This window comes from Mustela nigripes, chromosome 8 (assembly GCF_022355385.1).
Source record: "Mustela nigripes isolate SB6536 chromosome 8, MUSNIG.SB6536, whole genome shotgun sequence".
Classification (NCBI taxonomy): domain Eukaryota; kingdom Metazoa; phylum Chordata; class Mammalia; order Carnivora; family Mustelidae; genus Mustela; species Mustela nigripes.
Genome location: NC_081564.1, coordinates 4,683,304 through 4,705,039, shown reverse-complemented (window position 1 = coordinate 4,705,039; position 21,736 = coordinate 4,683,304). Strand labels below are relative to the sequence as shown.

The following is a 21,736-nucleotide window of genomic DNA, read 5'->3' as shown; positions in this document are numbered from 1 at the left end:
TTGTGTGAGCCTGGAGGAGTTTTTGGTGCTGGAACTCTTTGCCCTTTATGAGGATCAAGGTGACCCAAACCAAACAAACAAAAGACTGGGAGAGAATGGAGCTGCCGGCCGGTTTGCCTGGTGTGGCTTCCCCAGCGCGGGCGGGGCGGAGGCTCCTCTCCCGCCCCCGTTCTGGACCAGAGTCCCGCTCATGAACACTTCTGTGTACTTGCACAGCCCTGTCCCCAGGTCTTAGGCCACACCGTCCTGTCCACTAACTAGCCTGGCGTGGGACGTGCTCCTGCGAGCCAGCAATGACTCTAGGGGCTGACACGCCAGATACCTCCTCTCTGCCAAGCGCTGTTCTTAGTGCTTTGTATGTTTTGACTCTTTCAGTCCTGACCATGATGCTGTGACAAGTACCATTCTCTTCCTTTTTTTTTTTTTTTTAATTTATTTATTTGACAGAGATCACAAGTAGGCAGAGAGGTAGGCAGAGAGAGAAGGGGAAGCAGGCTCCCTGCTGAGCAGAGAGCCCGATGCGGGGCTCGATCCCAGGACCCTGGGATCATGACCTGAGCTGAAGGCAGAGGCTTTCACTCACTGAGCCACCAGGCGCCCCCATTCTCTTCCTTTGATGGGGGAGAAACTGGGGTCCAGAGATGACTGATTGCTCATCCGGGCTCACAGGGAGAGTGGCAGGATCTGAACCCGGCTGGTCACGCTCCGGAGCCTTTGTCTTTAAGCAAACGATCTCCTGCTCATTGGGGTCACTGTTGTTCCCAGCTTGCCGGTGACAGTGCCGAGGCGCAGAGGGTGGGGCAGCTTGCCCACCGTCCTTGTAGTAAGTGGCAGAGCCGAGATTCTGATGCAGGTCCCCCAGCCCCGCCCTGGAACACGGGGTCACCTCTCCATGGTCCTGGGAGCACCCATGCCCTCCTCCAGTCGATTTCCAGGTGACACACAGGGAAACTGAGTCCCAGAGAGGCAGACTGGCTTGCCTGAGGTCCCCATGCGTGATCTCTAGAGTCACGGTTGGCCCCGGCGTTCCCGATGCCCGGTGCCTGGTGTTTTTCCCTGAGTGCTCGGTTGACCTGTTCTATGGCCCCTGGCTTGAGTAGGGGGGTGGGCAGGAGGGTGGTTGTCCGGGGGCTTGGAGGAGGTGGCCTGAAGCCCCGGTTCCCTGATCACTCTGTGACCTCTGTGCCGCGTGTCCCCATCTCGCCCCAGTTGATCCTTCTCCATCCGTGCTGTGGACCCACTCAGCCAGCGCTCCTTCCTGCCACTTGGCTCCCTCCCAGCCTGCTCACCCCGCCCTGGCTGCCAGGCCCAGCCCCTCCCCTGCAGCTCGCTCCAGCTCTCAGAGGTCTCCCCCTTCCTCTGTGTACTCCCTCCCTGTCAGTCCCCCTCCCCCCACCCCAGGACTGGGAACAGGGAGGACCATTAAGACTTTAGCTGACTGATGGCAGCGAGAGAATTCAGTCCAGCCATCACGTTAGGCCATTTTTTTCTGTTCCTGACGCGCTGCTGGTCCTTTTCCTGCTGTTCCCATATCCTTGGAGCATTAGCGCCAAGGAGCTGGTATGATTGGAGGGCCTGCCGAAAATGTGTGGCAATTAAAAAGGCCCAGTGAGGGGCAGGGGCTTTCCCCAGGTCTCAGGATGGGAACCCGGTGGGAAGAGCTTTCCATTAGTGTAAAAGCTGGGGAGAAGGATATATTGGCTCGTGCATAAAGTCTGGAAGGACGCATAAATCTCCAACTGGTCACTTCTGGGCAGGAAAAGTTCGATGGTTGTGGGACAAGATGGAGAAGGACTTTTCCTGAAGGACCTTCTATACTCTCGTTATCTCGAATCATGCCAATGTATCGCTTATTAAAATAAAATAAATATCATTCTTCCCTCCCCGCAAACACTGGTACTGGCACAAGAAGTCATCAGTAAGCTCCTAGTTTTGCATTTCCTGATTTTCAGATCGACTGGATACGATTTTCCTGTTTGTACAGTGTAATAGTAGCAAGCTTAATGGAGTTCTCATTCAGCCCAAGGCTCTGTTGTAGCGTCTGTCTCGTGCATGTGTTCATGCTTATTTAAGTCCTCCCAATAGCCCTGTCAAGAGGGGGTGCTCTTAACCATCTCCATTTCACAGACGGGGAAACTGAGACACAGTGTGCTCCAGTAACTTCCACAAGGTCACACAGCTAATAAACGGCCTAGGCAGGATTTGAACCCGGGCCTTGTGGCTCCAGAGTCCATGTTCTTAGGCACTTTGGTTGGAATATAGCATCACTGGCCAGTTTGCTCGGGGCAGGGGGGCAAGAATTAAGATACTCCACCTTCCCCAGACTGTTTCTTGTTGGGATACCTTCAAACCGCTCAGCCATAACTGTAATTCCTTAGGTGTGTCTGTCTTCTCACTGAGCTGCCAGAACTTTCTAAGCTTGGTTTGACCCATGTGCCATTTTATTTTATTTTTAGAAAATTATGATGACTTATACCACTGGTCAGTTGAATCATATCCAGACTTCTGGGCAGAGTTCTGGAAATTCAGTGGAATTGTCTTCTCACGCATGTATGATGAGGTAAGTAGCATTCCCTTTTCATGGTTATGTTCCAAAATAAAGTGTTCATTTTTGGGAATACTGAATCATATTTTCTTCTTTTTTTTAAAAAGCTTTTATTTGACGGACAGAGATCATAAGCAGACAGAGAGGCAGGCAGAGAAAGAGGGGGAAAGCAGGCTCCCCGCTGAGCAGAGAGCCCGATGTGGGGCTCGATCCCAGGACCCTGAGATCATGACCTGAGCCAAAGGCAGAGGCTTTAACCCACTGAGCCATCCAGGTGCCCCTATTGTTGTTTTTTTAAGTTGTCAATAGTTTTATTATTTTTTAAACCTGAAGTTCAGGGAATGTTCCAACTCCTCAGACTGTCAGTCGATGACTCTCTGAGGAAAGCCGGTCCTGTTACTCAATGTATAACTACATTGTGTTCTTGTTTGACTGTGGGGTGAACTGTTCTGAGAGTCTTATGTGGAGGCACTTGGGGAAGGACATCAAGGTTCGATTCTGTTGAGGAAGGAGATGAGGGGACCGGCCCCGTCTCTGGTGGGGTTGTCAGTGGGAAGGGTGGGTGGGTCCTGTTGGTCCATTTCCCAGATTTCAGTGGACCCTGCGGCCCTGGACGCTGTTGCCCTGTCTTACGTACTCTGTGTCACCTGCAGCTCTCAGTGCTGGGGCTTCATATAGGTCTGTTGAAAGAGTCCATTCGTGGGGGTGGTGTTTTCTCTTGGCGTTCATTTCTTTCTTTATTTTTTTAAACCTCGTGGGGGAATAATTAGCAGTGAAACCGTATTTACTTATTTATTTAAAGATTCTATTTATTTATTTGACAGTGAAAGACACAGCGAGAGAGGGAACACAAGCAGGAGGAGTGAGAGGCAGGCTTTTCTCCGAGCAGGGAGCCTGATGCAGGGCTCGATCCCAGGACCCGGGATCATGACCCATGCCGAAGGCAGATGCTTAAGGACTGAGCCACCCGGGCATCCCAAACCGTATATATTTGAAGTGTCCAGTGTGATGATTTGATACACAGACACACTGTGGCATTAACGCCTCCGTCACCTTACTTTCCCTGTGATGAGAATGCTGACGATCTCTTCCCGGCGACTTTCCCATGTGAGGTCCCGTCTGATGAACTATAGGGCGCTAATGTCTTTGCAGTTCCAAGCCTGGCGGCCAGTCCAGTGTTCAGTCTCTGAAACGATTTAATGATGCTTGGGGCCAGTGAGTTAGCAGGCTTCCCGGGAAGCAGAGTAGTCACTTATGTTTATTACTGGTGTAGACCTCATCTGTGTGCTTTCTTGGTTTGCTTGGTTTGCTCCATAGGTCGTGGACACGTCGAAAGGCATCGCAGATGTCCCCGAGTGGTTCAAAGGCAGTCGTCTAAACTACGCGGAAAACCTCCTGCGGCACAAAGAGAATGACCGAGTTGCCCTATACGCTGCGAGTGAGTCCCCTTGGATCTTCCTCTCTCCGTGTCCTGGGTGCCACTCACACGGGGCCACGAGGCCGGAGAGGCTCTGAAGTAGTCGGATCACTGTGCGTGTTTTCAAACAATGTCTTGGCACCTGTTTTTTCCCCTTTTTTTTTAAATTTCTTAAAAAGTACATAACGTTAAACGTCCTGTCTGAACCGTTTTTAAGCGTACAGCTCAGTAGCGTTGGGTGTCTTCCCGTTGTGGCACTTCAGCTCTCTGGAACATTTCCATCCTGTGACACTGACTCTCGCGTGCCCCCCTTCCTGCTTCGGCACGGTGTCCTCAGAGTCCAACCATGTAGTTGTGTGATGTTTTCCTTCTGGTTTGAGGCCGTGTGATGGTCCCTTGTTCAGATACCCGACATCTTGTTTGTCTCTTGGTCTGTCACGGGGCACCTGGGTCACTCTCACCTGCTGGCTGTTGTGAGTCAGGCTATGACAAACACGGGTGTGCACGTAGCTCCTTGAGGTCCGGCTCTAGATCCTTTTGGACAGATACCCAGAGCTGGATCGTATGGCGAGTCTCTGTTTCATTTCCCGAGGAGGTTCCTCCATACTGGTTTCCCTAACCGGTGCTCTTGGCACCTTTCCGATATCATTCAGACCTCTGTTGACTTTCTCTTATTGCTGAGAAAGGGAGGGGACAGGCATGTGATCATGTTTTATGGGAGAAATGGAGACACCGAATATTAAAGTAACCAGCTCAGAGTCACTGGGACAGTTAGCGGGGGAAACCACAGCTGGGATCTCTGCCCGTTGATGTCTCCTTTGAATAAGGTTTAGAGAATATTCTAATTTATGTAGTAGGTGGGCTCTTTAAGAGTTGGCATAAAATATTTAAAATGAGGAATTTTCTTAGTGAGGAGACACTGTGGTTGGCTGCCAGTTAGGTGTGTGAAATGCAGGTTTTTGGTAAGCCTGAAGTACCTTTGGGTTTATGTCATATTGGTAAGGTTTGAGGTGTTTTGGGGTGGATTTTCTAGGTGACTGTTTCTCCTTTGAGTAACAAAGCTTTACTTAACTTATTTTATTTTTAAAAGATTTTATATATTTATTTGATAGACAGAGATCACAAGCAGACAGAGAGGCAGGCAGAGGCAGAGAGAGGGGGAAGCAGGCTCCATGCTGAGCAGAGAGCAGAGAGTTGGACACGGGGCTTGATTCCAGGACCCTGGGATCATGACCTGAGCCAAAGGCAGAGGCTTTAACCCACTGAGCCCCCCAGGCACCCCTTACTTACTCAGTTTCGACGCAGCATGTGCTACTGTGTTGTGAGGAAGTAGGGCAGCAGCTGAGGAGACTGAAATTCAGTGGACCTTTGGTGTTCGTGACTCACAACTTCCAGTTTCGGCACGGTGACAGAATCGAATGCTGTCTACGTGTTTGCGATGGCTGTCCCTGCCTTTGCAAGGGAAACCCAGAGAGCTGTGCCCCCTGCCATCACCTGCCCAGTTCTTGTATCTTGCCACCTGTTTTCAGTCCTTCCAATCCTGCTCTACACTGCAAGTTACTCTTCGTTACCTACAGTGGTGTTACACGTCAGCTAATGATGCTTGTCCAGGTAGTGCCTGAAATAGGGGTAGTTGAGCTGCAGTAGCTGTGTGACCTTGGATGAGCCCCTTAGCCTCTCTGGGTGTGTTTCTGCCTCTGTCGAACGGAGAGGAGGACAATGCGTATTCAGGAATAATGGAGAGTTTAAATGAGCGAATGTGTAGAGGTGTTTACGACCATCCCCGCCACAGGGCAAGCGTGCACCAGTCTCCGTTGAGATTATACCTCTGAAATCCCTGTGTGGCTTTTAAGTCCTGTCTGTCCACTTCCTGCCTTGGCTTCCCAGAGCTCATCTTTAGGGATGGGACCCAGGCTCACATCTATCCTTAAAGCCCACAGTTGCTTCTGATGTATATTATTGGTTACGAGCCCCAGAGTCTTGTCTTTATGCAGCGTTTGGGCTGTTTGGTAATATTCTGCTCCCTTCCTTAGTTCTTAGCCTGATGCAGATTGGGCTGAGCACGTAAGTGTTCCTGGGGGCTGGGGACGCTACACCAGGCCTGCATCTCTTCCTTGCTCTTCAAGGAGGTGTTTGCCTGTCCATCCATCCATTCACTCACTCGCTCCCAGGTCTGTCTCAGATGTCTTCTTGGTGCAAGGTGCTGGGAACCTGGTGTCGAACAGAACGGCTGACCTTGTAGTGGGATGGACGGTAAGAAGCAGCATGCAGATGGTCTCTGACTTAGGATGGTTCAACTTAGGACTGATGTTATGATGGTTTCACACATTCAGTAGAAACTGCACTTGGAATTTTTTAAAAAATTATTTATTTGTTAGAGAGAGAGAGCGAGCACATGTACGAACGGGGAGCAGCAGGCAGAGGCGGAGAGAGAAGCAGGCTCCCTGTGGAGCAAGGAGCCCTATGTGGGACTCGATCCCAGGACCCTGGGATCATGACCTGAGCTGAAGGCAGCCACTTAACCCACTGAGCCACCCAGGCATCCCCGCACTTGGAATTTTGAATCCAGGTCTAGTCGCGGGCTCACGATCCGCGGTCCCATGCTCTCCCGTGATGCTGGACAGCGGCCGCCGCTCCCCATCAGCCCCGGGATCACAAGGGTCCCGGACGCCCCCTACACCCTCATGGCCAAGCTGTCTGTCACTGTCAGTGCAGGAGTCAGGAAATGACACAAGAGAGTTGACACTTCCTTATAAAACAGGCTCTGTGGTGGGTGATTTTGTTCAGCGGGAGGCTCACGTCGGTGCCTGGAGCACGCGGAAGATGGGCCGGGTGCAGCTGCGGTGGCCGCCAGTTAGGTGTGTGAAATGCAGGCACATTTTGAGCTAGAAGCAGTAGGCTAAGCCTTAGCTTTGTAAAATGAATGGAGGAGGACATTTACCTGGGGTTCCTTACGCCCTTGAAGTCTAATAGGAGTTGGTTTACGCCAGGGTTTCAGTAGCGAGCTGTGCGTGTGACACGGGCGTGCCCGCTGTGTGATCGTGGTCACCACAGCACCTGGCAGGGGACCAGCTGGAGGCAGTTGGGGGGCCGCATCCTCCTGGAGGCAAAGAGTGGCGGGAGCCGGGAGAGCGACCTTCCTTCTCATGGGATTTCAGCCACGAGAGTCAGCCACGCCCTTACGTGGCTCGTGTCCGTGGTTCTCTGCATCTTCCCAGGTTGTCAGCCACCATCTCTGTCCAGTTCCTACAGTCTCTGTCGCCTCGCCCTTCTGCAGCCCCAGAACCCTCCGGTCTCTGTCTCTCCATGGGTTTGCCCATGCTGGGCATTTCTAGAGATGGGATCGTGTGGCTCCTTGTGTCTGGCCTCTCGCACGGCCTCATGCTTTCAAGGTCCCGCCACCCTGTAGCAGCTGTCAGTGCTTCCTTCCTTTTTATGTCCTGGTCATGGTTCGGTGTGTGGACCTAGCGCGTTCTGTCTGCCCACGAGAGGCCCTTCAAGGGCAGTCCTGCCCCATGCATTGGGGTCCCGTGGTGAGTACCGCTTGGCACATGTTATAACCCGAGGGGCGGAAACACTGGGTCTCTCATCGCTTCTCGTCCCCCGTCAGATGTACCCGCACTTCCACCTCGGGCACTACACCGGGTCCTGGTTCCTCCACCGGGAAAGTGGGAAAGGTCAGATGGGCTCTTTGGACGGACAAAACAGAACCAGCCTGGAAGCCGGTAATGCGAGTGACGAACCAGACCAGTCTTCTGGGCGGGCAGTGCTGGATGGCCCCGGCCGAGTGTTCCTGCTCTCACGCTCTCCCTCCCTGGCTGGACTGGACCCTCTTTTCCAAGGTCCAGCTGTGTCTTGAGCCTGAGTTAGGGAGTGAGTGGTCATTCCGGGTGTGCGGAGGCTGTTTCACACTTCTCCCTGCGCACTCTCTCCTGCCCACGGCTGCCATTCCCTCCCCTCAAATAGGAGAACCCCTTCTTCTAGTGAGCTTCCCCTTGTATTTGCAGTGGAAATAAGTGCCCTCAAGCCAGGGGCCAACTTAACTTACAAATAGGGTACCTCTTCTTCTTTTTTTTTTTTTTTTTAATTTTATTTATTTGACAGCTCGAGCGAGAGAGAGCACAAGCAGAGGGAGCAGCAGGCGGAGGGAGAGGGAGAAGAAGGCTCCCTGCTTAGCAGGGAGCCCAATGCGGGGGCTTGATCCCAGGGTCCCTGGGTCCCTGGATCATGACCTGAGCCGAAGGCAGACGCTTAACCAACTGAGCCATCCAGGCGCCCCACAAATAGGGTGCCTTCTTAAGCTGGGTCCTAGATTGGCTTGGGGGCTTCAGGGTCACTGTGCTTCAGCTTCTGTGTGTTTTCCTGATTTCCTTCCTACTCTCCCGGCTGAGTGCAGGTGCTCGTGGAGCTCTCTCTCCTTCCCGCTGGCTCAGACATTCTCAGTAGACCCCATCCCTCCCATGTTTGATCCCAGGCATGTTTGATCCCGCGTGAGGCCACGAGGTGCCGCCAAAGGAAAGCGGTTCACTGGTGTCTTCAGGCTCCAGTGAGCAGAGCTAAAGCAGTACAAGCTGAAGCAGTACGGATTAGCCCTGCCAGTGTGGTCGTTCTGAGAACAGCTGCCCGCACAGCATGTTTTGTCTTTCAACAGTGGGTTTTGGGTTGCTGGGTATTTTAATAGGATAAGAAGTCACGTGGGGGAATGGGAATATGGGAGAAGTAATTACAAGGCTACCCAGTGAGGAGAGAAGAGAACCAGGAGTAGGCATACATAACTTTAAGGAAATGGGAAAAGCCAGATTTACACCAAAGAGAAATCAGGGTGTTTGGAGGAGTGAAGCTTCGTGTTATAGAATTGAACAGCAGTTAGCAGTCAGGAATAAAATATTTGCATCCAGGACAGTGGTCAGAGGAGTAACGTCTTTCTACCTGAAAGTATGTTCAAATAATTTTCCCACACCCATGCACTGTCAAGTCATGGTTATTTTCTAAGATTTTATTTATTTTAGAGAGAGAGCGAACATGCAAGTGGAGGCAGGGACAGAGGGAGAGGGAGAGAGAGGATCCCTAGCAGACCCTGCGCTGATTGTGGAGCTCCCAGTGTGGGGCTCAGTTCCACGACCCCAAGACCACGACCTGAGCCAAAATCAAGAGTCATGGGTTAGGAGGTATGGTGGTCATTCCGGGTGTGTAGTGGCTTTCACACTCTTCCTCGCGTGCTCTCTCTTGCCCACCGCTGCCATTTCCTCCCTTTAAATAGGAAAACCCCTTCTTTTAATGACTGCGCTACCCGAGCGTCCTGGTTGTACTCATTGCCTGTTGCTGCGGAGCAAATTACCTGAAAACCATGGCTTAATATAACAGACCCTTAGTGTCTCACAGTTCCTATGGGTGGCATGTTCAGAAATGGCTTGGCAGGGCGCTTCTGGCTTGGGGGTGTCCCCTGAAGTTGCACGAGGATGTTGGCAGGGGCCGTGTCATCAGAAGGCTCGACCGAGGCGGGCAGCTCCACATTCAAGATGGCGCGCCCCCATGGCTGTCGGTGGGAGACCTTGGTGTCTCACTGTGTGGCAGCTTGATCCCCCAGAGTGAGCTAACTGGAAGCTGCTGTGTCTTCTGTGACCAAGCCTCAGAAGTCACTTGTCTCCAGTGTCCTACTGGTGACTTGGCTTGGGCCCTTTCCTTCTGAGACCATGAGCACCAAGGGCGGGTCTCCCTGGGATCATCAGGGCACCAGCCAGAACACTGTCCTGTTATGTTATTGCCGTCGGTTAGGTGGAAATTCATGTCTCGCTGTTGTCATGTGTTGTTTCTTCGACAGCGAGGCTGGTCATGCTGACCTCTTAGGCTGACTTCCACATAGACATCCTTCTCTAGGAAGTTGAGTAAACCCGTCTCTGTGTCAAGTTTCCGGGCACCCGTTTCTAACCTGTTTAAACTGTGTGAGTTTTCCTCCTTGTCTATGACTGAGAACCTGTCTTTTAGGGCTAAATAGGAGAACCTGTGTTTTAGGGCCATCTCTACAGTCTGTCCCTTTTCTCTTCCCAGGGGAAGGCAGAGAGGAAATCGTGAAGGTGACATTTGAAGAGTTGAGGCAACAAGTGGCTTTGTTTGCAGCAGCAATGAGGAAAATGGGTGTGAAACAAGGAGACCGGGTGGTTGGTAAGTATTTTTGGTTCTTGTGGTTTTGCGGTGGGGAGACTGAGGTAGAGGGACTGGATTGGAAGGTTGAGGCCACTTTTTTTGCAAGATGGCAGATTACATGCAGCCTTGTAGGACTTCAGTGATCTGTGCTTGATGGAGGCTACACAGGGAAGGTCATGGCACAGGGAGAGTGCAGGGTAGTCCACGCAACAGAGATAGCCTGTGCAAAGGCCCTGAGGCTCATGGGCGCAGGGCACCTGCAGGGTTGACAGGAGTGTGGTGGGCTAGGTGCACAGGGCAGGTTGCAAGGCTGGCAGGGACTGCCCTTCTGGAAGGAAGCAGGGTTGGAATCCTCAGACCTGAATGAGAGTCCTGGCTCCCCCCCCCCCCCCCCCACGTTCCCCCCTCCCCCCGCCCCCATTCCTCTCCCACCTCAAGTCCCTGCCTTCCTTTGTTCTCTCCTAATCTGGTGGTGAGTCATGTTTCTTACAGTTTTATTTTCACTTTGACTTTCGGGAGGACCTTTAAAGGCCTCTAATTGAACCTGTTCTCCACTGCAAGGCGCTTTAGTGAACTCAGATGTGGGTGGGTGTAGCCCCAGGGGCAGGCAGCAGCAGATAAGAAGACTTATCATTCCTGCAGGTGGGGTGGTGGGGATGCTAGCCTGCCTCCCCCCACCTCCATGTGGTGGTGGGACTGGGGCTAGGGGGCAGGGGAGACAGCCGGGGAAGCTGCTGCTGGGCCTCTCCCCAGAGAGCTCACTGCAAGTGGGCATCCAGCGTGTGTTTGCAAAGAGGGCGGCCTTATCATGTGTAAACAGAGGAGAGGGCTGTGCCCGTGTCTCCTCGCACGGCAGCTGGGCCTGGGGGCCTTGCTGGCATCAGTTGACTAGCTCCAGACAGTAGGGAGGCACCAAGTGGCCTCCTGTCCTAGCCCTCATGGGGGCCTTCCTGTGGTTGGTCCCTGTGAGCCCACGGAAAACCCACCACCACTCTCTCCCTCTCTCCGCACACCCTGCTTTGTTTTTCTGTTCTCCTCAGAGACCACCTGAAATCTTGGGGTTATTCGTGTGCACACACGCGACTCTGTCCTCCCGTACTAGAGGACTGCGGCTCTGTCTTCTGTTTGCTGCCGCGCCTCAGGGCCCAGGGAGGCGGGCGCACAGCGGGTGCGTGATGAACACGGAGTGAGCGAGTGTGGGTGCGGGGCCCGTGGTCACGGCAGGCATTGGGTGGTCGAAGGCTCAGTGTCTGGGGTTCTTCTTTCAATTTAGCCTGCCCTTTTGAGGTTTAGGAAAGGATTTCAGAAGGTCCTTCTTCCAATTTTCATTTAAAAAAAAAAATCTCTTCTCAAAGCAAACGTTTTCTCAGAGAAGGAGAAATGGAGAAGCAGGTGTGTTGGGGAAGATGGCTGACAGCCCTGGGTGGGGGGCACAGCCGACTCTGCAGAGTCAGCCTAGTCCCCGGCGACCGGCCCTCGTGGGTGTCACAGCGTGGACGCTGACTGGACCGTAGTTCCAGGCTGGGGGCTGTGTTTCCCTGATGGGGGCACAAGGGAGTGACCCCCGGGGAGGGGCACGAGGGGCTCCTCACACTGCGGTGGGGCCGCCCGTGGGGGGCTTCTCTTGTCTGTGACTTGCTCATCTCCTGGCCCTCTGCCAGTCTCCATCAAGTCTGGCCGCGTAGCCTCCCAGGGCTGGGTCCCGTCCGGCCCCCGGGGGCATCGCAGTTTACACACCAAGCTCAGCAGGCGTCTGCGGGCCTGCCTGTGGCAGGTGCTGGGCGCACCCTGCCCCCCCGGGACACTCCTGTCCTGGCCGGGGTGGTCCCAGCTGAGAGCAGTGGGGAGGGAAGCAAGGGGAGAGCTGAGCTCAGGGCCGTGGGCGCCGGGACCGTGGGGCTTCTGTGGTCACCAGGGGACCATGGCCCCCTGTTCCCTGATGCCTCGTGCATGCTCCTTTCCTCTGGAACATTTAGGATGATCTGTTTAATGGACCACAGTCCCACTGGACACAAAGATTCTTTCGGTCTGTTGTGGTAAAAGCCCAGCCTCCTGCCGGATGGAGGGTCTGTGGTGCTTCTCTTCCAGTCTCGTGACTGTCCTGCTCGTCGTCTTCATTCCCTTATTGCCTCGCCTTCCCTCTCCATCTGTCTGTCTGTCCATCTTTCCTTCCCTCCATGCACCTGCCAGCCGCTCACCAGTATGAAGGCCCTGATATGCCGGGCATGGTAAGAGGCACTTGATAAAGCAAAGAACAAGACAGGCAAAGTCGCTGCCCTCCCCTGAGAACCAGATATAAAATGGCCACTTACGACTATTAGTGTAGGTGATTGTTGAGGTTAATTTGGTGAGGGAGAAATAGAGTGTGCTTTGTGGGGACTGGCCAGGGAACTCGAGCTTATGGGGTGACCTTGGAGAGGGCATCTCTGAGAAAGTCTCATTTGCATTAAGAGCTGAATGATGAGTTTGCAGAGTCAGGAAGGCTGGTGTGTGTGGAAGAGTGTTCAGGCAGAGGAGATAGCCTGTGCAAAGGCCCTGGGGCAGGAGGAGCTTAGATGAACTGGAGAACTGAAAGAAGGCTGGGACTGAGCCCAGTGTGAGAGGCAGAGTGGAGGGAATGGAGGCCGGGGCCGGATCCTGCAGGGGCTGGGGGGATCGCTCTGGTTAGGTTGGGTTGGAGGGGGTGACAGTAGGACATGGACAGGCTGGTGATAAGTGGTGGGGCGTTCTGAGGGGGCAAGGTCCAGGCACTGGGGTGAGGTGGGGCTGGCCCTGCTCTTTGGACCAGCGAGAGCCAGCATCCCCTCTCCCCACTCCTGCCCTCTCTCTCAGCGGTACCTTTTAGAGGTCTGCCGTGTCCAGCGTACCCTGAACCCAGGCCTTTCTCCCTGTGCCCAATGACAGGTTATTTACCCAACGGTGTGCATGCGGTGGAGGCCATGCTGGCCGCAGCGAGCATCGGCGCCATCTGGAGTTCCACATCCCCAGACTTCGGTGTGAACGTGAGTTGGGGTTCCTACCGATTCCTACCCCTGGGGGTGCGGCCACTGTGGCAGAAACGTTCCCATGCGGTTTCTGCAGGCGAGCGCTCTGCCCCTCTCTGACATCTTGGGCAGGTGTGCAGGAGGCTGTGTGGCAGGACTGGTGGGTCTGGAAGGCGACCATGTCCCCGCGGCCTCCCATCTCACGGCTGGTGACATGAGAACGAGAGAAGGAGCCAGAAGGAGCAGAGTCTTGTTTTTCAATCTAAAAGTGAATGAGTCTTCCTTTTTTCTAATATTACTGATGTCCCGTCTGGGTGTACGGTCTGCGTCAGCATGTGTTCCGTGTGACAGATGGCTCTTGGAGATCTGGCTAGAGGGGGCTGGTCATCTGTCCACAGATCCATGACCACAGGAGATATTCTTTAGACAGTCGTCTGGATTTGCTCACAGAAGTTCCCCCGAGGCCTCCCTGCCATTTCTGGTCTCTTACTTTGAATCTGTGCTCTCTGTGCTCTGTGCGGGAGGAGGGCGGACCTCCTCCTCTCTGTGAACCCCGCAGGGACCTCCGGTGCCTCCAGCTGCTGGAGTGACCCAGGCAGGGGCAGGCAGCTCACGCTCAACCCCACCATGGAGGGCAAAGCAGCGGCAGAACAGGACTTACCCAGGGCCCTAGGGACCTCTCCTGGTTGCAGAGCCTTGGGGATGCGGGGCCCTCAGGAGCCCTGAGGACAGACCCCAGTTAGAGGACCCGGGGTGCTTCCCTGACCACCAGCCACTCTGCTCGGCATCGGACTGCTCTGCTCTCGGCACGGCCCCTGCTCCGGCACGGGACTGTGTAGCCCAGTGTCTGAAGGTGGGCCTGGCCTTGCCGATGGCACACCCTTGGCCGGCTGTTTATCCTCTGTGTGAAACGGGCCGTGGGAAGACAGGGCCATGAATGAGTGTCGGAGGTTCGGGCCTGTGGTCGGCACACACGTGCGGCAGGTGCAGCCATTGGCGGCGTCGGAGCTCAGGGTCCTGTGGTCACTGTGCATCTCGTCTGTGGGATAGGTTTCTGGGTACGAGCCTGATGCTCACATCTGCCTTGGGACTTGCTGTCCTGGCAAATGTGGTCCTGGTACCTCTCATTTTCCCGATGCCGTGCAAAGGAGGAACAGACGCGCTTCTCTGGCACAGAGGCCTGGAGACGTGAGGTGACCTGACACTGGGGTGAGGCCCGAGCTCTGCTGAGTTCAGGAGGGGTGGCCTCCCCAGACCTCACCACTTGGCATGGTTTTTCTCCTGGGGCTTACCTGTGCCTGTGCCTGCTTCGCCCCGTGGAGGACCACCCTGGGTCGGCCAGGACTGGAGCTCTCTGTGCTGCCTCCAGTGCCCCAGGCTGTCCGTGAGCCTGTGAGAGCTGCTCGGGGCCAGCGGCATCCGCACAGAGGGTCTTGGAAGGTTGGGGCCAGCCGGTCCCTGGGCACTGTTCCCTCGGACCCCTCAGCAGCCCTTGAGCTGTGTTGCTCAGAAGCAGAGCTGGGAAGGCAGTGCAGCGTGGTGGTTCCTCCCTGGATTCGGGTCTGGCTTTGCTGCTTCCTGGCCGCGTCCTCAGTACACTCTGGGGAGCTGGCAAGGGCCGCAGAATTCATGCTTCTGCGTTTGCCTGTCAGGGGCTGCGGGCGGCCCTGGACGCACCCACGCAGGTCGGGACATGTTAGCTGTTATCCAGGAGGCCAGTGGTCTTGAGTGATATGGAGTTTTTGACACAGGAAGATGTTGGGAGAGCTGTGTGTGGCCCTGGATGGTGGTGGTGGGGAGCAGGCGTGGCCCTGCCTGCAGACCTCCCGCAGAGCAGAGCTCCTGGTGGTGCACCGGGAGGGAGGACCTAGGCAAGCGTCTGGCCACCTCCCTCCCGGCTGTTCTCGCGGATCACCGTCCTCTCCAGGCCACTCTGCGGGAGCTGGCGCGCATTAGATGGCAGTGTGGCCCCCTCTCTCCACAGCCTTCAGCATGCCTGGTCTGGGGAGTCTCTCTGGCCTGCGGGCCAGCGTCTCACGGGAGAGTGCTCCTTGGTTTCCTGTCGTGGGGCCAGTCTTTCCTAGTGCAGGTGGCCTCACCGCTAAGCGTCCCAGCCTGCAGGACCAGCTATGTCCCCGGCTGGTGGGAACACTGGGCCGCTCACTTCAGCTGGCACTGCCACCTTGATTGAGGACACAGAGCCACTCCGGGGGTGTGCAGGCTGAACGTGTGGGTGCCCGTAGCAAGCCAGAGTGGGGCCTGGCATGCAGCCCTTGGTGCGTGGTAAGGGATTTTTATAGGCAAAAAGTTTTTTCCCAGAGAAATCAGCAACCCTCAGCCCATCTTAGAATCCTGGGCTTTCAGAGTACAATTTTGCTGTCGTGTGTGTGTACATCACCATGGTGCCTTTTATCCCCCTACTGGTTTTGCTGGTGAGCCTCATGAATTTTCCAAGTAGCCCTTCCCCTTGTGTGCACGGACAAAGCGCCCGGTCTTTATGCCTCTCCCTTCTGGTTCCCATCTCCCCGGTATTTTCTTGGGGAATCACGGCTTCACTGTTTGTGCTCTTAGAGTAACCCGGGTTTGGTTGTCAGCCGCTGGCCTTGGACCGATGCACAAGGGAATGGAAGGGGCGTTCTGGGCTGTGCCTTCCCAGGAGCCGTGTTTGTGGATGAGGAGGGCTCCACTGTGTTCTGAACTTGGGGGCAGACCCGGCTGGAGTGCATTTGCCTGTCACCCCTGGGAGACCACTCGGGCTGTGGGGAGCGCGTCGTGAGGCTGCACCTGTCGGTTCCCATCTGTTCCCTGCCGTCCCAGAGACCAGGTATGACCTGCGTGGGAGGCCAGCCTTCTTCCAGAGAGAGACGTGTGCTTGGCAGGGTGGCGGGTTCCACGTGTGCTGTAAACAGACACGTGGCTGCGGTGAGCCTGCTTTTTGTATTCATTTATTAAAAAGATTTATTAATTTATTTTAGAGAGTGAGAAAGCGTGTGTGGGTGTCAGTGGGAGGAGGGGCAGAGAGAGGGAATCCCAAGCAGACTCCTGGCTGAGCGTGGAGCCTGACGCGGGGCTCGGTCGATGCCATGACCCATGAGATCGCGACCTGAGCCGAAATCACAAGTCGGATGGCGACCACCCCAGCCAGCCAGGCACCCCGAGTCTGTCTTTTCAACAGAGCTTGTGTATTAGTGTACACATTTATGCGGTCGTGCATTTCGTTGGCAAGAAGCGCCGTTTGGAGGATTAGAAGAGAACCAGGACGTGGAGGTGCTTTGTGGTGCGAGTTGCCTTCCTGGAAGGCGAGTCGTCTTTCCCATGCGCTAGAGGAGCTGTGTTTGAGGCTCTTTCTGCAAAGTGTGGGCTCTTTCTAGAAGGGCCACTACTCGGCCCCCAGTTTCCCCGTCTTACAGACTTGTGTTTTGCTCTTTCGGTGTGTGTGTGTGTATACACCCTTCTGGTATTTCTGTAGGTCGAGTCCTTGAAGTGACGGTCCCGTCTCAGCCATGAGCTGTGGTTTGCTGGGCTTTCCGCGTTGGCGGTGGCTGATAGGGGCGTGGGAGTCAGGCTGGTGGACGGTGCCGCTGGTCTCTCCCCCGACGTGGTCCCGTCGGTGGCTGAGGCTGTTTGCCTTTGGCGTGCCTGATGGCGACCACCCTTTCCTTCTGTTTGCAGGGCGTCCTGGACCGCTTTTCTCAAATCCAGCCGAAGCTCATCTTCTCCGTGGAGGCCGTCGTGTACAACGGCAAAGAGTACAGCCACATGGACAAGTTGCAGCAGGTGGTGAAAGGTGGGTGGCCCTCCCGCGTCTCAGCTAGCAAGGCAGGCCGCAGGGTGCACGGATACGAGGCCCCCGGGGCCCCGCGTGGGCCGTCCCTCTGTTGTGTTACACTCTGTGAGAAATACCAACGCCCGAATGCTGTGGCCTGTAAGCCCGTGCTCCCCCCTCCTCCCCCCAGGACTTCCGGACTTGAAGAAGGTGGTGCTGATTCCTTACATTGCCTCGAAAGAGAAGATAGACATTTCCAAGATTCCAAATAGGTAAGTCCGCCATGTGCCGATCGCTGGTTCCGGGCAGAACCCCCCGGAAGTCCCAGTGGGTTGTCCGGTCTGTGAATGCTTTCACGGGGGGCGTAGCATTTTAGAGGTGTGGGAGGTTTCGGTTAAAGATCACAGTTTGTACGTGGGTACCCGAGGCCACGCGGCAGTTTTGCAGCAGAATGGAGAGAGCCCCGGAGTCCTCTGTCTTTCCCTTTGCTGTGACTTGACGTGTCCGGTCAAGGCCAGTTCCTTGATGGAATAGAAATTGCCACATGGACGTGTGTGCGTGCGCACGTGTGTACATGTAAACACGCTCGTGTGTGTATGTTTCCCTTGTAGGACCTTTGTCCCTATTGCTAATAGCACTTTCCTCTTTTTTTCTGACATTTATAAGCTGATGCATCCCTCACTTATGTACCTCATAGTATTGGGGGCAGTTTATTTTGGAAGAGGAATTCAGGAACTGGGCTGTGGTTTGGTCACAGTTGAGTTTGCCTCCAGATTCTTGGGGTTATACTCCCGTCTCCTTTCTTGAAACCATCATGGGGGGTTCCGAGGTCAGGTGTGTTTACTCGTCTTGCCCTGTCGGGGGGAGCAGGGGAACAGGGAGGAGATTGCAGGGGTCTTTTTTGGGGGTAGACAGCCGACATGTGGCTTGGGTTTTGTCCAGGCTGCTTTCTAGGGGTGCTGAGGGGGGACGTCTAGGTGCTGAGCTCCGGGGTTGTGGTCGTTGGGAGGCATGAGCCACACCTACAGGGAGGGTGAGCCATGACCACTGGGCCCAGTAGATACGGCTGTGCTTCTTGTGGGGCAGGAGGTGGACAGGAAGTACCCAGGGGCTGAGAGAAGGGCACAGGTCTGGGGGAGGTGACACCGAAGGTGACCGTGACAGATGAGCAGGGTTTGGGGGCAGCTGCTGGTATTCGGATTCCGGAGGCCGCAGGGTGCTGCCAGCAAAGTAACTCTTCCGTGAGGGCGGTGGTCTCAGCTCTGTGACCCCGTGTGAGGGATTCACCTGTCTGTGCCTGGGGTCCCCATCTGTAAAATGAGGAGATAACAGCACTTTCTTCGGTAAGTGGACACCAGGCCAAGTGCACTTAGCGTAGCCCCAGGCAGCCATGATGGGCTGGGGACAGCTGCAGGCTGGGGACAGCTGCAGGCTGGGGACAGCTGCAGGCTGAGGTGCGCTCTGGCCACGGGTATCTGCGTCAGCATGTGCGGGGCCTTACGGGCAGGCTCGGCACTTGGGTCGACCCTGAGACTGGGGGGCCCTGCCAACTGTGATGAATGACAGCCAGATGATGAGCCCTGGTCCCAGTTCCCACCGCGCACTCAGCTCCCCTGCCTTTCTGTCGGGGGTCAGAACGCAGAGGCCGGGAGGAAGACCAGACAGGCTCACTGGTCCCGCCATGGCCCGGCTTTTATCCTTCTGAATGTGTTCATCAGCGGCTGATAACGGAACGAGAGCATCCCGTAGCATCCCGTGAGCCACTTCATTCAGCTTGATACGATGTGAGAAGCTCCTGCCGTCCCCCCTGGGGCATGGGACCCCCGCCCGGCTCATCTTTGCAGGATGCCACAGATAAACTAAGAACAAGAACGTGCCCAGGCTCAGAGACCTGGGGTTGCGGGGGGGACCGCCCTTTGGGATTTTCATTTTTAGAAGAGAAACAAAAGTAATTGCTATTTACCGTGATTTATAGACCCTTTGGAAGAAAAGGTTTTTCTCTCTGTGTGAAGGATCCGATTAGATCGGACACTTCGTGTAAATGGGGTCCGAAGGGGAGGTGGCGGTGGAGTGGGCCTTCCGTTGCTGGAGAGTTCCACAGTGAATCATTGTCCTGACACTCTGGAGCAGAAAGCTTTGTTGTTTGCGGCTCAGAGTTGAATTATTCTGCAGGCCCTTTTTAACCCTCTGCGCCTCCCCCACGAGACAGCCTCGTCCTTAAGGATGCCTTCCCTGCAAGATAGCGCGGTTCTTCCCTCTCGTGTGGATGCGTTTGGTTTCAGAGTAATTATCCTTAGCAAAGTGCTGCAGGCTGAGTTCAACCGATTCTCCCCCTTCTGGAAAGAAGGTTTCATTTGTCAAAATGGCAGGGTTTTTTTCCCCCCTCCCTTCTCCCTTCCAAGGCAGCGGAGAGAATAGTGCCGGGGTCTGTGTTCCTGCTCCTCTCAACACAGAGAAAACACCTCTCCCACGTGGCTTCAGCAGCCCAGTTCCTGCTCAGCAAACAAATCTGTTCCTCCTCCGCTGGTTTTTGGCCACCCGCGTTAATGCCCTATGTCCGCTTTGGGGGCGGATTTCTTAGGTGGTAGTCAGCGGCCAGACTTCATTTTGTTTCGGGACAGATATCTGTACCGAGCTACTCTCCTCCTCGGGACACGTGATACATTTGCCCAGAAGCATCTCTGTCATGGGATCTGGTCTTCAGATCTCGGCCCCACTGTGCCGCCCCGACCTTCCCGTGGAGGAGCTCAGGGGTCTGGTCCTTCCTTCCTGCCCTGCTCTCACAGGGGCCGGCACAGCTTCCTTCCCCCGAGTTTGCCTGCAAACGGGACATGTTCATTGTAAGTGGTCCTTGTGCACAGTGCGTGTTAAAGCCCTCCAGAGAGTCTCAGAAGAGATAGCCCTTGGTCTTGTCAGCATGCTAATAAAGCAGCTTGGAATTTTCAGTCATTCGGTGCGTTTCCCTTCAATTAATGTGAATGAATGCGAATTCATAGAGATCTGACTTTTCCCCCTCTCTCCCAGAGAGCTTCCAAACAAGGTTAGTTTTCCCTGGAAATCCTACAACGTAGCAGTAGAGGGCAGCGAGCGGCCACGTCTAGCCTGGGAAGCCTCGGCAGATGCAACCCAGCCTTCCGGAATGTTCACTGTCCGTCTCTGTGTGTTCTGCCCCCAGCGTGTTCCTGGATGATTTTCTTGCCACCGGGAAAGGCGCGCAGGCCCCGCAGCTGGAGTTCGAGCAGCTGCCCTTCAGCCACCCCCTCTTCATCATGTTCTCGTCGGGCACGACCGGGGCGCCCAAGTGCATGGTGCATTCCGCTGGGGTACGTCTCTCCACCCTCTGTCTGCTCCCCTGGGGACTCCTGGCTGGCGAAAACAGCCGTTTGGGCGTGTACTCCAGACCCCCACCCCGCCAGCCTGCACCCCCTCTCCAGAGACTCCATCGTGCAGCTCCTCTGCAGATGTGGCGGGGGAGCATGGAGGTCCAAGACTGAGCTTGGGCTGCTGTTCCAGGCGCTGCTGTGGTGCCTGTCACCACCGGGACGGGGATGGAGGCCCCGGGGTGAGCCTCTGACTCCCACAGTGCGGCCAGGACCCCGTAGGTGCTTGTGAATGCGGGGGGTGGGGGGGTGCCCGCCGGCCTTGCACAAAGAAGGCAGTGGAGCCGGGAGAGTAGCAGCCGTGAGCACCTCGAGGATTAGGAGAGGTGCCCGTGTTGTTGCACGAGGTTGTCGTGTTAGAGGCGTGGATGTGTGTGCGCTCTATGGCGTGGTCAGACAGAGCTATGCGTGGGCTGGGATCAAAACCCTGGAGAGCCTCCGGGTCACGGTATAAAGTGCCTGCAGCTGAGAGAAGCTCTCAGGCCACAGTCATTGGCTCTGGCCGCTGTCACTGAGCACCCCAGGCCGCGGCATAGACAGCCACGTGCCTCTCATGGTTACTGGGCTGGAAGTCTGAGGCTGGGGAGGCCAGGGTTGGGGTCCGCTGAGGGCTCGCGCCTTGGCTTGTGGACGGCCGCCTTCTCCGCGTGCCCTGACCTCGTCTTCCCTCCATGCGCACACTTGGGCTCGTGCGTTTTGTCGCAATTCCCTCTTCCCGTAAGGACATGAGTCAGATGAGATTAGGACCCCCTTCTGGGATCCTTGACTTTGTCCCCTCTTTTAACGAGGCCACATTCCGAGGTCCTGGGCCTCAGGCTCCGCGTACAACTTCAGGGACCCCCAGTTCAGCCCACAGCACGCACTCCTTGTTTCCCTGCGTATTTCATCAGGAGGCCGGCTTTACAGAGGCCCCTGAAATAATGCTTCGCCACTAAGCCTGAGATTCTGTCCCTGTCGATCAGTGAAGTGAACCTTTTATGCTTGAAATAGCCGTGAGCCTTTAGGGAAGCTGCAGAAAGAACTCGGTGGGCTCATGGTGCAGCTGCTGGACTCTGCCAGCCTCCGTGCGCTCGGCATCTGCTCCTAGTGCTTTCTGAAAGCTGCTTCCTGTGTGGCCACTGTCTCTGTGTGCAAGCACACACACATAGACACACAGACACACACAGACATAGACACATACAGACGGAGACATAGATACACCGACACACATACAGACACATACGGATACACAGCGGACACACAGGCACACATGGACACAGACATACTGACACAGGCGCACAGGCACACACATACACATACACAGGCACACATACAGTTACACACACAGGTGCACACACAGACGTACACACGGACACAGATGCACAGACACATACATATGGGCACACAGGCACACACACACACACAGATAAAGACACACCCACACATGGACACACAGAGATTACCCCCCGCACACACACAGACCCACAGACACACACACACACACACACACTTTTGCTTTTT

At 55.2% G+C, this 21,736-nt stretch overlaps 1 protein-coding gene across 3 annotated transcripts in view; it reads left to right on the top strand.

Annotated features, from left to right (window-relative positions):
* Positions 1-21,736, top strand: part of AACS (acetoacetyl-CoA synthetase) — an 80,788-nt gene that overhangs the window by 4,391 nt on the left and 54,661 nt on the right. For all 3 annotated transcript variants that reach the window (XM_059408194.1, XM_059408196.1, XM_059408195.1), the window contains exons 2-8: positions 2,457-2,560; positions 3,863-3,983; positions 10,011-10,124; positions 13,011-13,108; positions 16,763-16,877; positions 17,047-17,128; positions 20,032-20,179. In XM_059408194.1, coding sequence (XP_059264177.1) covers positions 2,457-2,560; positions 3,863-3,983; positions 10,011-10,124; positions 13,011-13,108; positions 16,763-16,877; positions 17,047-17,128; positions 20,032-20,179 — 782 coding nt within the window. The remainder of the gene's footprint in view (positions 1-2,456; positions 2,561-3,862; positions 3,984-10,010; positions 10,125-13,010; positions 13,109-16,762; positions 16,878-17,046; positions 17,129-20,031; positions 20,180-21,736) is intronic.